Source organism: Camarhynchus parvulus, chromosome 1A (assembly GCF_901933205.1).
Source record: "Camarhynchus parvulus chromosome 1A, STF_HiC, whole genome shotgun sequence".
Taxonomy (NCBI): domain Eukaryota; kingdom Metazoa; phylum Chordata; class Aves; order Passeriformes; family Thraupidae; genus Camarhynchus; species Camarhynchus parvulus.
In genome coordinates this window covers 46,540,915-46,556,363 of record NC_044586.1, presented here as the reverse complement: position 1 = coordinate 46,556,363, position 15,449 = coordinate 46,540,915, and the positions used below count along the sequence as shown (strand labels likewise).

Here is a 15,449-nt window from a genome sequence, read left to right as displayed (position 1 = left end):
TGAACAGTCAGGTTCTGGGTCACTTCATGTTCTTGCAGAGATGATCTAGAAATTGGGAAGTAGTTTGGATGGATCTATCAACCTTCCATCTCTAAGTTCTGCACCTTTTACCACTAAATGCAGAATCAGTATGGTGGTAGAAGGCTTTATCTGTAGTGATATTTATTACATTCTTTACTTCCTGACAAATATTTTCAAGCTGTGGTGGTGCTCAGTGATCCATTTGCAGAAGAACAAAATGATGTTTTATTTCTAGGGGAACAAAGTGCATCTTCCTGATATGCTGGTCAGAAAGCTGCATCCTGATTTGCTGGTTTCAGGAATGGGAAGGTGGAGTCAAAAGCAAAGGCAGTCTTCACAATAGTTCCTACTTTAAGCAAGATAGTTTTAATTCCTCAAGAATAACTGCTGTTGTAGAAATCTGCTAACTTATTAATGATAAAATAACTACTGCAATGCTTTGTAAGCCTTAAGAAAATATTAGCTCATACCAGATAGGGCTCCACAAGGCAAACCTGAAATCTAATGAATTGAGCAAACTTACAGCTCAACACAAGTGGAGCAGATTATTCATACAAAACTCAGATCTTTCTATCTTAAGGCTGCTAGTGATATTCGCTAAAAACACTTCATTATCATTCATTCAGGGACCCATGGAAACCTACTAAAAAGTTCAAAAGTTCTTGACACCTGTAGTTAAATTCCCAATTAATCTTATTGGTATTTTTCATTACTGAAGAACTTACTTGTCTATAAACGTAACATGGTTTTGATATGTTTATGGGCTCATAAGTGTACTTTTAATTATTTTTAGCTGTGATTGGTGGAGAACCTGGAGTACAGTTTTATGCAGTCACAATGAACAATGAGTGTCATAACATTGGGTCTCAGAAAAAAGCAAGCTTTTCCCTAGGCACAATCTCTTCCCTAGAATGTCAATCTGATGTGGGTTAGCAGCTGTTCATTCAAAATTCTTTCCAACAGAAATCTGGGAGACTGCAAACACTAATATCTTCCAGATTTGTGAGGGTGCAGAAGGTAACAAGTCCACAGAATATCAGTGAGGGTCCCATATAGTCTATGTTTGGAGACTCTGAGATCCTTGCAGTCTCAAATGCAGGAGTGGTCTACCCCTGTTGAGTCAGGTACTCAGCTGGTCCCTTAGGAGCAAAGTCAAGAGGTTTTTTACTTGTGTGGGGGAGCATGTTAGTGCTGCTAACACCACAAGTCCTGTGTTGCACAGCAGCCTGTCAGATGAGTAAGGGAAATACTGAATGTGGCACAAAAGCATTTATTTTTTTTTCACTAAGTGTTCTGCAAGAAAACTCTTAGTCTAGGATTTAAATATGACTTAAAATTTAATCTGAGATGCTTGATGGATAGCACAGCTGTCAGTGTTTTCTGCTCCAGGCATCACTTGGAGAATCTGCTACATAGTATGTATCTTTTCTGTTTTCCTTCTGTTAAAAAGATGTCTTTCTCTAAAATTCCCCATTTGATGCTGAATTGATAATTTCCACTCTTTCTTTCTGAGTTAATGCTGTATCACTATCACGATGATTCGTTATCTTGCTGTCAGAGATGACTCAGATCATTCTGAAATGGAAAGCCTAACATCCTAACAAGACGGGGGTACTTAGGCAAACTGCTCTTTTTTTTTAATAAACCCTAAACAGATTTTCTGAATATCCTGTGCAGTTTCAGTTCAGCAGTTCCTTGTCTCTTGTCATTTTGTTCTGCATCATTGAATATTTTCTGTGGTTTTATTTTTTCCTTTGTCACTACATGCATTGTAGCTGGTTGCAATAACTTAAAAAGAGTTTCTTTTAAATCTTAATATTTAGAAGCTAGTGAAATGTGTTACTGTACTGTTATGTCTGGTAAGTTTAAAAGTAAATCATATTTGGAATTACTCTTTAAATTTAGATTGGCATTACAAATCCTGGAGATCAGCAGAAACTCCTGGATGCTATTAACGATCTGCAAGTGGAAGAAAAAAAATTTGAAGACATCTCTGAAATTATGAAGCTGGAATTGAGGTATTAACAGTATATCTAAGGAAATGGAAGTGAAATGCTAACAATTTAAGGTGACCGTGTTATTTTCTGTGGCTCAAAGGTAAAATTGTCTCACCTTACCCTTAATGGATAGCATTCATGAGAATATGCAAGTTAGTCGATTATGAGAGCTAGTGGTGGATGTGTTTTGCACAAACAAAGTTGGAAGCTTAGACAAGGTAGGCTCTGTTAGTCTTCCAGTCAAATTTGTCTGATTTTAAGATGCAGTAAAAAAAATGTGTGAGGGAGAGATGCATATAACTTCTGCATAGGCCCTTAATTTTTACCTCATAAAATAATATCTTGTACATGTGTATCTTAAATCATAAATGCTACTTCTGTTTAGATTCCAGATTTTTTCATTGTTTTTCTCTTCCATTGGAAGCTTAACTGGCTTCTAAAATATCTCTTTTTTTAATCTTACCAATTAAACAAGTTTAGAAGCTATTTTCCTTATTATAGATTATATATATCAGTAGGTTTATAAGGAGAATTTTTTTAAGAAAGTGTTACTCTTTCAGACTCCCATTCCAACTTGGTATTTTTTCCCATTATGGTATTAAGGCATCAGCAGTGCAACACCTCTCATACTTTTAATATAGTCTTGTGCAGTACCATAGAAGCCAGGCCCCAGCTGAGAGGTGTGTTCCTTAGCAACCTTATTAAACTTCATAAGTTCCCTAAGCACTGCTAGAGCGCTCCATATCCAGCACAAAATGAAGTATGTAGTAAGTACAAGGGAGCCTTAAGATTTCTAAAATCTCTTATCCTTTATGTGTAAGTAATTTTTTTTTCCTGGAGGACACACCTAGACCTCAATTTAAATTCCATGCTCCTATCTTTCCTCTTCCTAGTTCTCCAACTTACTGACGTATAGCTACTAAAAATGGATTAGATAGTAAAAGTTCAGTTCCTCTTTGAAGTGTGTGAATTTCCCTCTTGAGTAGTGATCTGACAGCTGTGATGGTACCCTCAGAGATATCCCTTCCCTCTCCAAAATACTGGGTAGAGCTGTCAGTACTACTTGAGTGCTGTAAGGCTAAAGTCCCTGTTAGTTCTGTTGTTCATCGGCCCAAAGAATATGCTTGGTTTCAAATTCAATCTGTACATGTCTCTGTGCTTTGGAGGAAACTGAATTGCTCTGACACTGTGCATTAGCAGTCAAGTCATGATGTGAGCCTGCCATGGTGTTGTCTTTAGAGTCCCAGTTACATGAGACTGTCCAGTATGTATTCCACTCCCAACCAATCATTCAAACACTGATTGCTCCCAGTGCTGGTGCTGTGCTGGTACCTTTATCCATTACTGTGTTTATGAAAAAGAGACTTTGTGGCCTGCTTGAGGAACGTTTTTGCATCACAATGCAAAGTTTGAGCTGTCAGACTTGGGAGAACATGCAAGGCATTTGAGGAAGCTCTTGAACAGCTGAGATGAGCTGGAAGAGCAGAGAGTTCATGTCCTGATAGAGGACTTTGATGTTTCTTCTGGTCTGTGAGGAGATTTCATTCAGAGACCACTCAAAGATAAGGAATTGGCTGAATATTCACACTGGGCAAGAGTTGTGGGCAATGGCTTAATGTCCAGATGAGAACACTGAGTGACGCTCCTCAGGGGCTGGTGTTGGGACTGGTGCTGTTTAACGTCTCTGCTGGAGACATGGAGACTGGGATTGAGTACACCCTCAGTATGTGTACCAATGACACAGAGCTGTGTGATGTGTTGGAGGGAAGGGATACCATCTAGGGCAGACCTTGACAGCCTTGAGTGGTGGGTGCATGAAATTCAGCAAGGCCAAGTGTAAGTGTCCTGGGTTAGAGCAATCCCAAGCACCAGTACAGGCTGGACAGAGAGTGGATTGAGAGCAGCCCTGAGGAGATGGACTTGGGAGTGTTTGTTGACAAGAATTACAGAAACACAGAATATCATGAGTTGGAAGGGACCTACAAGGATCATCAAATTCTCCTCCTGGAAGAAGCTCTACATGACACAACAAATGTGCACTTGCAGCTGGAGCGGCCAGCAGGTTGAGAGGGGATTCTCCCTGTCTATTCACTGTCATGATACTCCACCTGAACTATTGCAACCAGCTCCAAGACCCTCAGCATAAGAAGCACATCAGCCTGGAGGGAGTTCAGGAGAGGGCCACAAAGATGAACAAGAGGGCTGGAGCACCAGTCCTATGAAGACAGGCTGAGAGACTTGGGGGTGTTAGCCTGGAGGAGAGAGGGCCTAAAAGGGGTCTACCAGAGAGCTGGAGAAAGACTTTTACAAGGCCATGTAGTGATAGGACAAGGGGAAATGGCTTCAAACTGATGCAGGGAGGTTTAGGTAATAAAGACATAATAAAGAAATTCTCTGCTGTGAAGGCAGTGAGGTGTTAGAGTAAGTTGCCCAGAAAAGCTGTGGGTGTCCCATTCCTAGAAGTGTTCTAGGCCAGTTTGGATGGGACTTTGAGCAAGCTGGTTTAGTGAAAGGTGTCCCTATCTGTGGCAGAGGGATTGGAACTAAATCATCTGTAAGGTCCCTTCCAACCCAGATATTCTATGGTTCTGTAATTCTCCATCAAAACAACTGTGTACTTTCAGAAGAGGATCCTGCAAATGTGTACATGTGCTGCAGTACTGAAGAACTAAACTTCAGCATGCAGGAGGGTATAAACAAGTATGATACAGATACACCATAAATTTGTATTAAAATAGAGGTTTTGCTGCTGAGCTGGTGGTAGACCAGGGGGATCTGTTTGGTGCCTTTGGAAATGGATGTTGACTCTTCAGCAAGCAAAAATTAGCTACAGTTTAAGGTGACTTTTCCCAGTTTAGGCATTAGGCATTTTTGTGTTAAAGTGTATGCTTTTTTCAGATTGTTCCATAGTTGTGTTTAGTACATACATTCAAGCAGAGCAGCTTAAAAATCTGAACAGAAGGAGTAAGTAGAGAAATACAAAAAAATTATCTATTCACTGTGTGTGGCCAAATACAGTGAAATACCCACACGGTATCTGGTGCAGTCTCACACACCAGTGACATATCTTACTCCTAGTATAGTGTGCATTTAGATCATATGTAGTTCTCAAAACCAGAAAATAATTGAATAATTAAACATTGAAGTACACAAAATATGACAGCACTTCAGTTATGGCAAGCACTGCATAGTTTTCTAGAAAATTGCCTGACATGTATTCTAGGCATCTGACCTTTAGACTAAAATCTTCGGCTATGTTTACATGCTATTATATAAAGATTTTACTTCCCACTTGTTCAAAGTCACTCTGTGAGAAGGAGAATCAGTCATCAAGTCATAGAAAAACTAACATAGTAGAAAATCTTGAACTGATTGATTATAAACTTACAGAGTGTCCAGCACTGTGTAGCCACTGATGTTTTGACAGCCATTAGTTCTTTTTTAAAGTGATAATTTTTTGAAAACATTATTTCCATTTCTAAATATAAGAACATGTCACCACAACAAGTATAACATTCTATGAAAATGGGGAGTTTTTTAAGAACTATGGTGTAGTGAAATAGTATAATAGAATAAATGTTTTTCTTTCTCCCCCTCCCTAATTCAAGCCTGTGACATACTTTGTATTTGCCAAGAATCCTTCCAGAATTCTGAAAGATAATTTCTTTTGTAATGAAACACAAAAGATGCCAGCTAAAAAGTTATCTAAGTAAAAGAAAATATTTATGATTATGACTTGACTACAGTGATGTGGGAGAAGCTTTTAGACTATCTCCAGATATTTAGTGTTTGGGCTCTTTACCTGAAATACTCAGTTCAGTTACATTGTCCTGAAACAAGCAATAGTTTATTTTATAAAAACAAACTAATAAGCGTTTGTACTTCTCCATCTTCACGAAAACCATGTCCAGTACTGGTTTTAAACCTCCAGCATACCTATTAATGTTTCTTTATATTGCTGTGTTAAATATTAAAGTCTTAACAGTACAGCACTATTGCAAATTACAGATGTCCTGAGCAGCAGCAGAAATTTTACTCACTAATGATCCTGTGGCCAAAGTTGAAGGAAAGCACTCTATGACACTCAATGACCTAAATTCCATCTCCATTTAGATACATGCACTGCATTGGTGTGTAGCTTAGTTTAGCTGTTTGACAAATTTTGTGGATACCTTTTTGACCTCAGAAGAAAGAAGCAAGTGGTATGGGTATGTTGCATTTAGTTATATGTCTGCATTTAATAGCTGATTGCCTAGGGAATAGAGGAATGTTGTAGTCTGAGTTAGTTTATTCAGATACTATGGCTCTGCAGAACAAGAAACTCTGCAGGAGGAACTTGTAATTGTCTCTTGTTTTGGCCCTGCCTGTTATTGACCCAAATATCTTAAGAGTCAGCAGAAACTTTCCTACTGGAGATACAGACACTTCTCAGGAGTTTCAGGGTTTGAGAGCTCAATCAGTAAAAGCAATTAGATTATCTTCTTCCTTGCTCTCTTTCCCTCTTCCTGGTGAGCAGCAACAAGTTTCTGGCTGGCACCATGACTTATGACTAAAATTCTCTGACATTCCAGTAAAGTTGAGTCAGTGTCATGTGGAAGCTTTAGAAACTTAAAGCTTAAAATAATCTGTTAATTTTTTCTATCCTTCTCTCCACTTTTTGGAGACATGGGTCAAACTAATTTTTAGAGTTGACTTCCTGCTTGTGTTTGAGCACCAAGGAAAAATTTTAGATAACGTCAGATATTCTAGGCTCTGAGGTATATGTTTCTAGATCCAAGGGCCAAGCCAGTATTATTGAATTCTTATTTTCTTCAACACTGTTGGAGACTGTTACCCTAAACCTAGTCATTTCAGTCCTAGCTCCAAAGTACAAACCAGACTTTTTCCCTCATATCTACCTCAAAAATGTAAGCTGCAGGTCAGAAATATTCTCATTCAGAAGTAAGGCATGGGAGGGAGAGGATAGGACAAACAAGGGGAAAAAAAAACCCCAACAATTTGCTAAGATATTAAATGTCTTACACCTACTCACTTTTAAAATGATCCTGGGTTTTTTGTGTGTTATGGAACTGCATGTCTAACTCACTAGCCAGTGTTGAAAATTTGTATGTGATATTCAGCTTGCAAGAAGTTACAGCATTTGACAAATAACAAACTATTTTATTTTTCTAGTGAAGATGAATTGCTCAAGTTTCTTCAGAAGTTGAATAAAGAGTGTAGTAAGCTGATCATTCCTGTGCAGACCATGAATAACCATTTCCTCAAAAATTCTCACAAGGTATTCAACCAAACAGAAGATTGATTTAAAGTGCATTATTCCACCTTGTAAAATAAAAAGTATGAATATTCATCAACCATCTTGGTGGTTATGTAGTTATAGAAAGCTGTCCAGTGCTCTTTCTCTAAAGGACACTTAAAAATAATATATTTCAAAGAGTTAAGCCATACAACTAAACGAGATAGATTTGTTTCTTCATGTTTCTACACATAGGAGAGTTAAGGTGACAAAAGTTTCCAGCAAAGGCTGCTAGGGAGTAGTAGCTTATTGTGCATAAATCATACAATTAAAACCCAGCATAAATGCAGTTACAGACCTTTTCTGGCACTGTCTTTTGTGATACATGAACTGTAGAATACTAAGTTAAGATCTACAATTATGTAATTATGGCAAATAACTGTAATTATTAACAGATGGTACTGCAGTGGGCACCAACTAAATGTTATATTGAAGTCTGCGAAGATGTGATTTGCAGTGTTAAAAAGTTGGAAGAAGAAGTTGACAAACTGAAGGACCTCGTGGTGGAGGTGGGTGTGTGTGAGTGAGGCTGTTAAATACTGTGTACAAGTTTCTGATGCAACCTCAAATGTGACATATGTCAGGGAAATGTTTCATACCTTGGTCTGCCAAAGGCTGTTTAGCCTTAGCTTGGGCATTGCATCAATCTCTCCCCCTTCCACCTTTTCATGGACAGAAAGAGAAATAATCTCTAATATTCCATGAAAGTGTGGAAAATCTCCAAAAGAAAGCATAATCTACTTTTTTCTTTCTACTGCACAAAGGAATTAATTGGAATGTATCCCTGTACTCTTGGACAACCACTGTGGCATAGAGGCCATGCTGAATACTTACACTCTTACTTTTTAATTAAGGAATCTTTTGTTTGGGATTATTGACTCACAAGGAAGATACTAAGGTTTTATGGATTGAATGGGAGGCATCCCAGATAACTCTGCAGAGTGACAAAAGAAGAGGGTGGGAGAGGTCAAGGCTAGATGTTAGCACCACATCAGTCATTCTCAAGCCAACACAGTGACACTCTCTTGTCAGATGGGGTCATTTTAAGTAATAGGCCAGTAAAATGAACGGCCGCTGGGGTAGGGTAAACGGAGCATCAGTGTCAGAAAGGAATCTGTTGCTGAACGAAGCCATGTGGAACTCAGACCTTAAGTATAATGCTACTAATGCAATTTCCTGTAGTTTAAGTAAATTTAATGTAATATAACAGCCTTCTCCCAATAAATCACTTAACACCAAATATATTAAGGGGTAGCAACTGTGGCAAAGAACTTATTAGCTATTTATTCCTTTTTTTGCATATGCAATCATCAATTGTGTATATATTTGCCTCCTATATATGCAGGCCAGTTATAAGGGCTGGTAGGTTTCCAAGTTTGGTGCCACTTGACTTTATCTGTATTTAAGGTTTTTATAGCTATCAAGACAAATCACAATGTCTTTGTATCCTGTGTGGAACAGCCTTGTAATTACTTCAAGAAAGAAAATCCTTCTTTTTAAAATCCCGTTATGTTTTATGAATTTTGCTTATGAATACTTCAATACAAGACATTTTTGTGCTACTTAATTTGTGATGGAGCACTTTTGAATGTAGAGCACCCAAGCATATATTGTGAACCTGTGAATCTTAAGTGACACAGTTTAACCTCTTACATAAAATGTTTGTATAAATTCCCTTGAAGTTTTCAGTACTGTTTGCTAAGCTTAGTCATGACAAGACTTTGCCAGCAGTAAATGTCTTAGCATATAATTTTTGAAAGTATGGTAAATGAGACAGTCTTCCAAGCATTGTAACTAAGGTAGGAAATCAGAACCTAACCCTGCTGTCCTTTATGACAAGGCTCCACTCACATTCAACATGTGTCTGAGAAGGCACTATTTAGGTACTTTCCACTCTCCCTGTAATTTTGAGTAAGTCTAATCTGTTACCTATTTAACTTTCTTTTTAAGTAAACAGGTTTTTTTTAGTAATTAAATGGCAGAAGTTCTAGCTAAAACATTTGACAGTCAAGGTTCAGTTATTTTGTTGTTAGATTTTTGTAGCATCTAATAATAGCAGCGGTTTACTCCTGAGTAATTACGTTTGTAAATGAACAGTTTGTTTTTCTTATATAAGTTACAGAATAATTGAATATCAGACAAGGTGAACGTTTACACACATTTATTTCAAATTAAGTGGGACAGAGACAGAAAGAAGTAATATCTATCCTAGATGCATGCAGATTCTTACGACTGGGTACTTTATAATCTACTTAACAAGCTTTCACACTAACTTTTTTTTTTCTGCACTTTTTACATGGATTTAACATCTGTCTCAGTATGAAGAAAAGAATAAACCTAAGCAAGTGAAACTTCCAGAAAAAGCTGCCACCTTGGAAAAAAGATTAGTAAAAATGGGAGTGGTAACATTGCTTGGATTTGGTTTTTTCTTGTGTGTAATTAAATTAGTAGCAAAGAGAACCTGAATTTAAGTTTAGTGTTGTTTCTCATCATATGTGTAGTAATTGTATCTACTGTGTACTTTGATCTAAAAATAAAGTTATTAAAAATTAAAACAGTTATGTAAGAGTATCTTAGGGTTTTATTTTGAAATTCATTGTTGGTATAGAATGTAGATCTAAAATCTTGTCAAAGCTGCTTTTCATTTTTTGGCATAAAACTGTGATTATTGCTTACTAATTACTAGTTTTGTTTTTTTGTTTTTACCTGTTCAGAGGTGAATATAAGCAAATTCTGATTATATATCACATGTTTCTATTTAAAATTTTAATGCAGATGTGTTTTGGTGGTTGGCAGGGTTTAAAATATTTTAAGTATCACTTTCAATTTTATGTTGATAAAGATCTTTTCTCTTGCAGAGAGATATAAGTATTTTTTTCTTTTCACAATCAAGAGAATTGTGGAGATCTTGTTGCATTTTGTCTAAAAAGTCACTTCCCATTGAACTATGATACTTATATTATGCCTGAAATCTGCTTCCTTAGGGATACTCACCTCTATTAAGAGTTTCATCACATCTTTTAAAACTATTATAGTAGTACTTTGCTGTAAGAATGCAGACAACTTAGAAAGCATAGCAGCTTGGTTTTTCTTGGTCTGGTCTTTCACTACAAATTTTTTCATAATATTTTCTCCACTTAAAAAGGTGTTTGTAATCCCACAGTGAAACATTTGTAACTGGTTTTGATCTGCTTACTAAACTGAGTATGTTGGGAGAAAAGGAAGTTGGTGTAAGTGAATTCAAACTAGTTATGTTTTTGTAGGTTTCAGTAAGCATCTGTAAAAATGCTGAATATTTTGGAAGGAAAATTTTTCTTTCAAAATGAAACAAAAAGAGTCTAAAAAACATAAACTTGAATGGGTGTGTGAAACTTGGTCTCTAAGTTTTCAGAATGTTGTCTGGAGTCTTAACCTTTGGTATTCCCTCTAGAGACTACAAAGGAGAAGATAAAAACTTGGGTGCTATTCCAGTCATTGTTACTGCTGTTTTCTGCTTTTCTTAGAGAACTTCAGTGGGTGTTAGTGTGTTTCCTTGTTACTGCAATTGTTTACCTCCTTTCGTCCTTTGATGCCAGGAACATCCTACAGAGTGATGAGGCCAGAGGTATAAACAACATAAGTTGGGTTTGTTTTTGGGGTTTTGTTTGTTTGTTTGTTTGTTTGTTGTTTTTGTGGGTTTTGTTTGTTTGTTTTCTTCTGCTCCCAAACTGGTGTCAGAAGGGATAAGCTGTGTTCACCACCATCTACCAGAAGTGAAAATGAACATTCTATCAGCATGAACAAAGTATATAAAAGGAAATACTTAAAAAATAGTTCTCTGGTTCTTCATATTAACTTTAAATTAATCCTAAACTAACAGGGCATGTATTGTGGAAGGAACATCACCTTTTACATACACACCATTCCTGCTCTAATTAGCTCAAAATACAGTTCAAATGCAGTTGCTCAGTGATGGGTTGGCTCACAGGTAGTACTAGAACTTTGACACCTAAAGTCTTTTGGGAGTTTTTGTTGGATGAAGGTGTTTTGGGGTTTCTGGGGTTGGTAGTGGAGGGGGAGTGCCAGGCATGTTGTACAGACTGTTTCCTACGTGTATTTTTTGCATAGTTAAGTAGAATTATTTCAACTGCTCATAAGGTTTCTGCCCTTCAAAAGATTCTGCTTCTTAGCCCTTACTTCCCCATTTAAGTGACCAATTGCATTAACAAAGCCACTTCAAAGGACACTGAATATAGCTTTCATTTCAAGAGATGCATTTCTTGCCACTAGTAGATCTTGACATTTGAGACATCAAAAATTCAAACTCTTTTTCCATCAATTTGAAGAAAATATCTGGTCAGTTGGAGGCCTTTTAAGCTTAACTTGGAGCTCTTGCAGTTGAACTGAAAATCTGCTCCAGAAAAGGTTTTTCAGTATTTAACTAAATTATTATACCTTTGGTGTAAAATACTTAGCGGAGAAAGAAGTAATGCATGATAGTTGCTGGTAATTCTTTTTCAAGTGTGAGCATTATAATAAAGTGGTTTTTGCAGAAGGGAGTCAAAGGTCTGAACTTCAGGAGATGATGTCCAAAATACATTTAGAAGAAGCTGGTCTTTTTGAATTATCTTATGGATCACCTGTTTCTGATGCTTATAGTCTTAATTGCAAACACACATGTGAACATAATTTGAGTTAAACATAGGCTTTATGCCAGCAGCATCCTCGGTATCCTGTACTGTTCAAGTAGAGTGTTCGCAATTCCATAAACCGCTCACAAGAAGCAAGGGTCTTGGAGTAACCACTTTAAGCTGTTTTCATTAATTGGTCAATCAGAAACTGCATTGCATGACGAGGACATTTTAAGAGCCAAATGAACAGAGAATATTTTAACATACCATATCACTTTAAAAAAATGAAATTGCATTTACCTTCTTGGATTCCAGACTCGGGCTTAGATGAAGCATTTCAATATCCCTTATTCACTTTCATGTTGTTTCAGTGCCTCTTTCAAATTCTCTGACAAGGTGTCACAATATAGTAGTGATAGGGCTGGAAGCAAAGAAAAAGATTTCCTTCAGTGTCTGGCCCTTGAGCTACACTTTCAGAATTCTTACCCCCACCAGCACCTCCTAAGAGAGCCTTCATATGAAAACGTCCCTGCTGAGAGGCCTCCTTCTGCAAGCCATCAAATTGCAGTCTTTATCCCAGAACAGTAAGAATACAATGATTTGCACATCTATGAGGGGATTGGAGGAGAATGCTAAAGAGCTTTGCATGTATTGAGCAGGTAGACTGTGGCAGCCCTGCTGCTGCTGTTGTTCTCCTCCTACAGTAGTGCAAATTGGAATGCTGAGGATTGAGTGAATTGGACTTCGGACCAAATCCTGTGGGATACCTGGTTGCTTAAAGATGCAGTGGGTTCCTACTTGCAACTGTCATTGGATACCTAACTTGTCTTCATAGGGATGATTATTCATACCATGGCCTTTTCTGAGTCTATACGCTGTTGTGTAAAATTAGGGCCTTGGGTGATCCTGTGGAGATCGGAAGGAGCTGCAAGATTTAGTTTTTTTTAATTTTGCTGTCTAAGATAGGCTGTGACTTATTTGTCCTGTGCCTCTTCTGTGCTTTGGGATTTGCCCTGCTCTTTAAATTTGACTTGTGCAGTACCTGGCCTTTTGTAAGACATAGCCCTGAATTATTCCTGCTAGCCAATTACAGGTAATAAAGAGCATTTTGGGGTATTGTTGTATTGCATAAGTCTTACAGGGTATGTGTATTAAATTGAGAAAGAGTGAGGGTGTATTTCTATTATATTCTCCACTACCCTCAGCATGTGTTTGGTTTATCTTCTTTTATTTCATCCAAGTGCCTTGTTGAGGACAAGACTTAAAACGTACAATTTATTCTATCTTTTGTTGTCTTTGAACCCTTACAGGTGTTTCCCAAAGCTATCACTTCCTCATGAGCAGATGATTGATTGCATTTGCCTTCTCTATTTCACCAGTTCTGCAAAAGCTACAGTTTGTCTTTCTCAAATAAAACTCCTATGTTACTACAAATGTAATAATACACACTATGAAGTCCTACAAAATGTTGCTTTGGATCTTTATGTACAGACTACAGTTTTGATACCTGTTAGTAGGTAGCAAGGCTACAAAGCCTTGAAGTCTTAACAGGTATCTGAACTGCAGATTTCTGCTTTTGAAGATGTGCTGTCATTTCGTTGTTCTGGAGGCGGGGGGTGGGGTGGGGGGAAGTGTGTAGTTGAAAACTTTAATTCCCCTATTCCAGAAATAGGAATTTTCAGGTAATCGGGCTGTAGTGAGATCTGAGTGAGATACGACAATGGGGTATCACTGACATGAAATGAATTATGTGATATTAGCAGGTTTAATACCTGATCAATTACTTGTAGTTTTTATCCTGATCCAAATGGTGTAGTTTATAGAGCCATAGTCCCTGGAAGTGGGACTTAGAGAGATACCTCTGAGAAAGGATTTTCAGTTCTTTTAAGATGTGCTACTGGCTGTAGTATGTATGGGAATATGTGTTCTACTTAATAGTTTGGTGGGGGTTTTCTTAAAAAAAAATTCAGATGAGCCTTCCATGCCTTCATCTTTCCTGAAAATAGTCTTTTTTGAATGTAGAAATACAGGTTGAACTACATTATTTTCATTACTGTATTGAAAAACCTCAGCTCAATTTCAAAAGGTATGCAGAATGGGGCTTTCTGTGCTCTGGCTACTCCACTGTCACCTGTTTTGCATATGGCATGATTTCTTAACTGTATGAGAAACTGTGAACATAATACTTGTTGAAGACACCTACAGATTTCTAAATTCAGTCTTTTCTTGCAGCAAGGGAGGCCAGCAGCCTCTCCCAGCTGTATTAGGAACCAGCCCTCCCTCTAGAGAGACAGTCCTCCATGAACTTCTTCAACTTGAGTCCTTTCCGCAGGCTGCAGTTCTTCACGAACTGCTCCAATGTGGGTTCCCCCTTCTCCCCCCACAGGATGCAGTCCTTCAGGAATAGACTGCTCCACTGTGGGTCCCTGTAGGGCACAAGTCCTTCTATCCTTCTATGACCCTGCTGTAGCATGGGCTTCCCACAGGGTCACACCCTCCTTCAACCCAGTGTGGGGTTCTCTGTGAACTGCAAGTGGATCTCTGCTTCACCATGGACCTCTGTCAGCTGCAGGAGGACAGCCTGACTCACTGTGGTCTGCCTGGGAATCCGCCCTGGCAGCTGGAGCACCTTCTCCCCCTTGTTTCTTCACTGGCCTGGGTGTCTCCACAGCTGTTCTCTCATGTTGTCTAACACACTTTGGCACAATTGCTGTTGTAGAGGGGATTTTTGCATCATCAAATAGTGGTCCCGTAGGTGCAGCTACATCACTGATGGGCTTGACCTTAGCCAGTGGCAGGTTCATCTTGGGGCTGGCTGACATTGGCTCTGTCGGACATGTGGGAAGCTTCTGGCACCTTTGCACAGAAATGACCCCTGTGACCCCCTACTACCTAAACGTGGCCATGCAAAACCAGTGTGGTTCCCCATGTTCCTTTCCAAACTTGCCTGTTTTGTCATTCTCTATAGTGAGACTGTGGTTAATAGAAATAATGGATCCAAGGTGAACTTCTGTAGGGCTGGCACAAAGTGGAGGGGTTGGAGAAAGAATCTGAATAGCAATAAAGCTGGAATGCAGATGGGGCATATGACTAATGGAGGGGAAAAGGATGTTGTTGATAAGCCACTAATGCAGTAGGCACAGGTTAAAGGAGCTCCTGTTAATACAGAAGGGTGTGAGAAGTTCTGAGAAGTCAGCTTTTTACTGCAAGCCCGAGAAAACTGGTAGCAGGGAGGATTGTACCTTTCTTTGTATGGGTCTAAAATACTGCTGGAATTTGCTGTTCTTAGTGGTATTTCTCTGCCCCAGTAATTGACCCAAAGTGTATTGTAAATGCAATAAATAAGTTGGCCAGAAGCTAAAAATTGGAGTGTTTTTACACTGGTTGCATTTTATCAAATAGATACTGAATGCTCATCTGTTGCTTTTAAGACCTGCTGGAGTTAGTAAGAGGAGCTGTAGTTGCCTCTGGGCAAGTACAGTTGTAGAAGCATTCATGTGTCCCAAGCTTCAATTATTCTTACTC

At 38.3% G+C, this 15,449-nt stretch overlaps 1 protein-coding gene across 1 annotated transcript in view; it reads left to right on the top strand.

Moving 5' to 3' along the window:
• Positions 1 to 9,779, top strand: part of ASZ1 (ankyrin repeat, SAM and basic leucine zipper domain containing 1) — a 35,802-nt gene extending 26,023 nt beyond the window's left edge. Inside the window, exons 10-13 of the mRNA XM_030960537.1 lie at positions 1,927 to 2,039; positions 7,191 to 7,296; positions 7,710 to 7,823; positions 9,633 to 9,779. Coding sequence (XP_030816397.1) covers positions 1,927 to 2,039; positions 7,191 to 7,296; positions 7,710 to 7,823; positions 9,633 to 9,779 — 480 coding nt within the window. The remainder of the gene's footprint in view (positions 1 to 1,926; positions 2,040 to 7,190; positions 7,297 to 7,709; positions 7,824 to 9,632) is intronic.
• Positions 9,780 to 15,449: the final 5,670 nt, after the last annotated feature.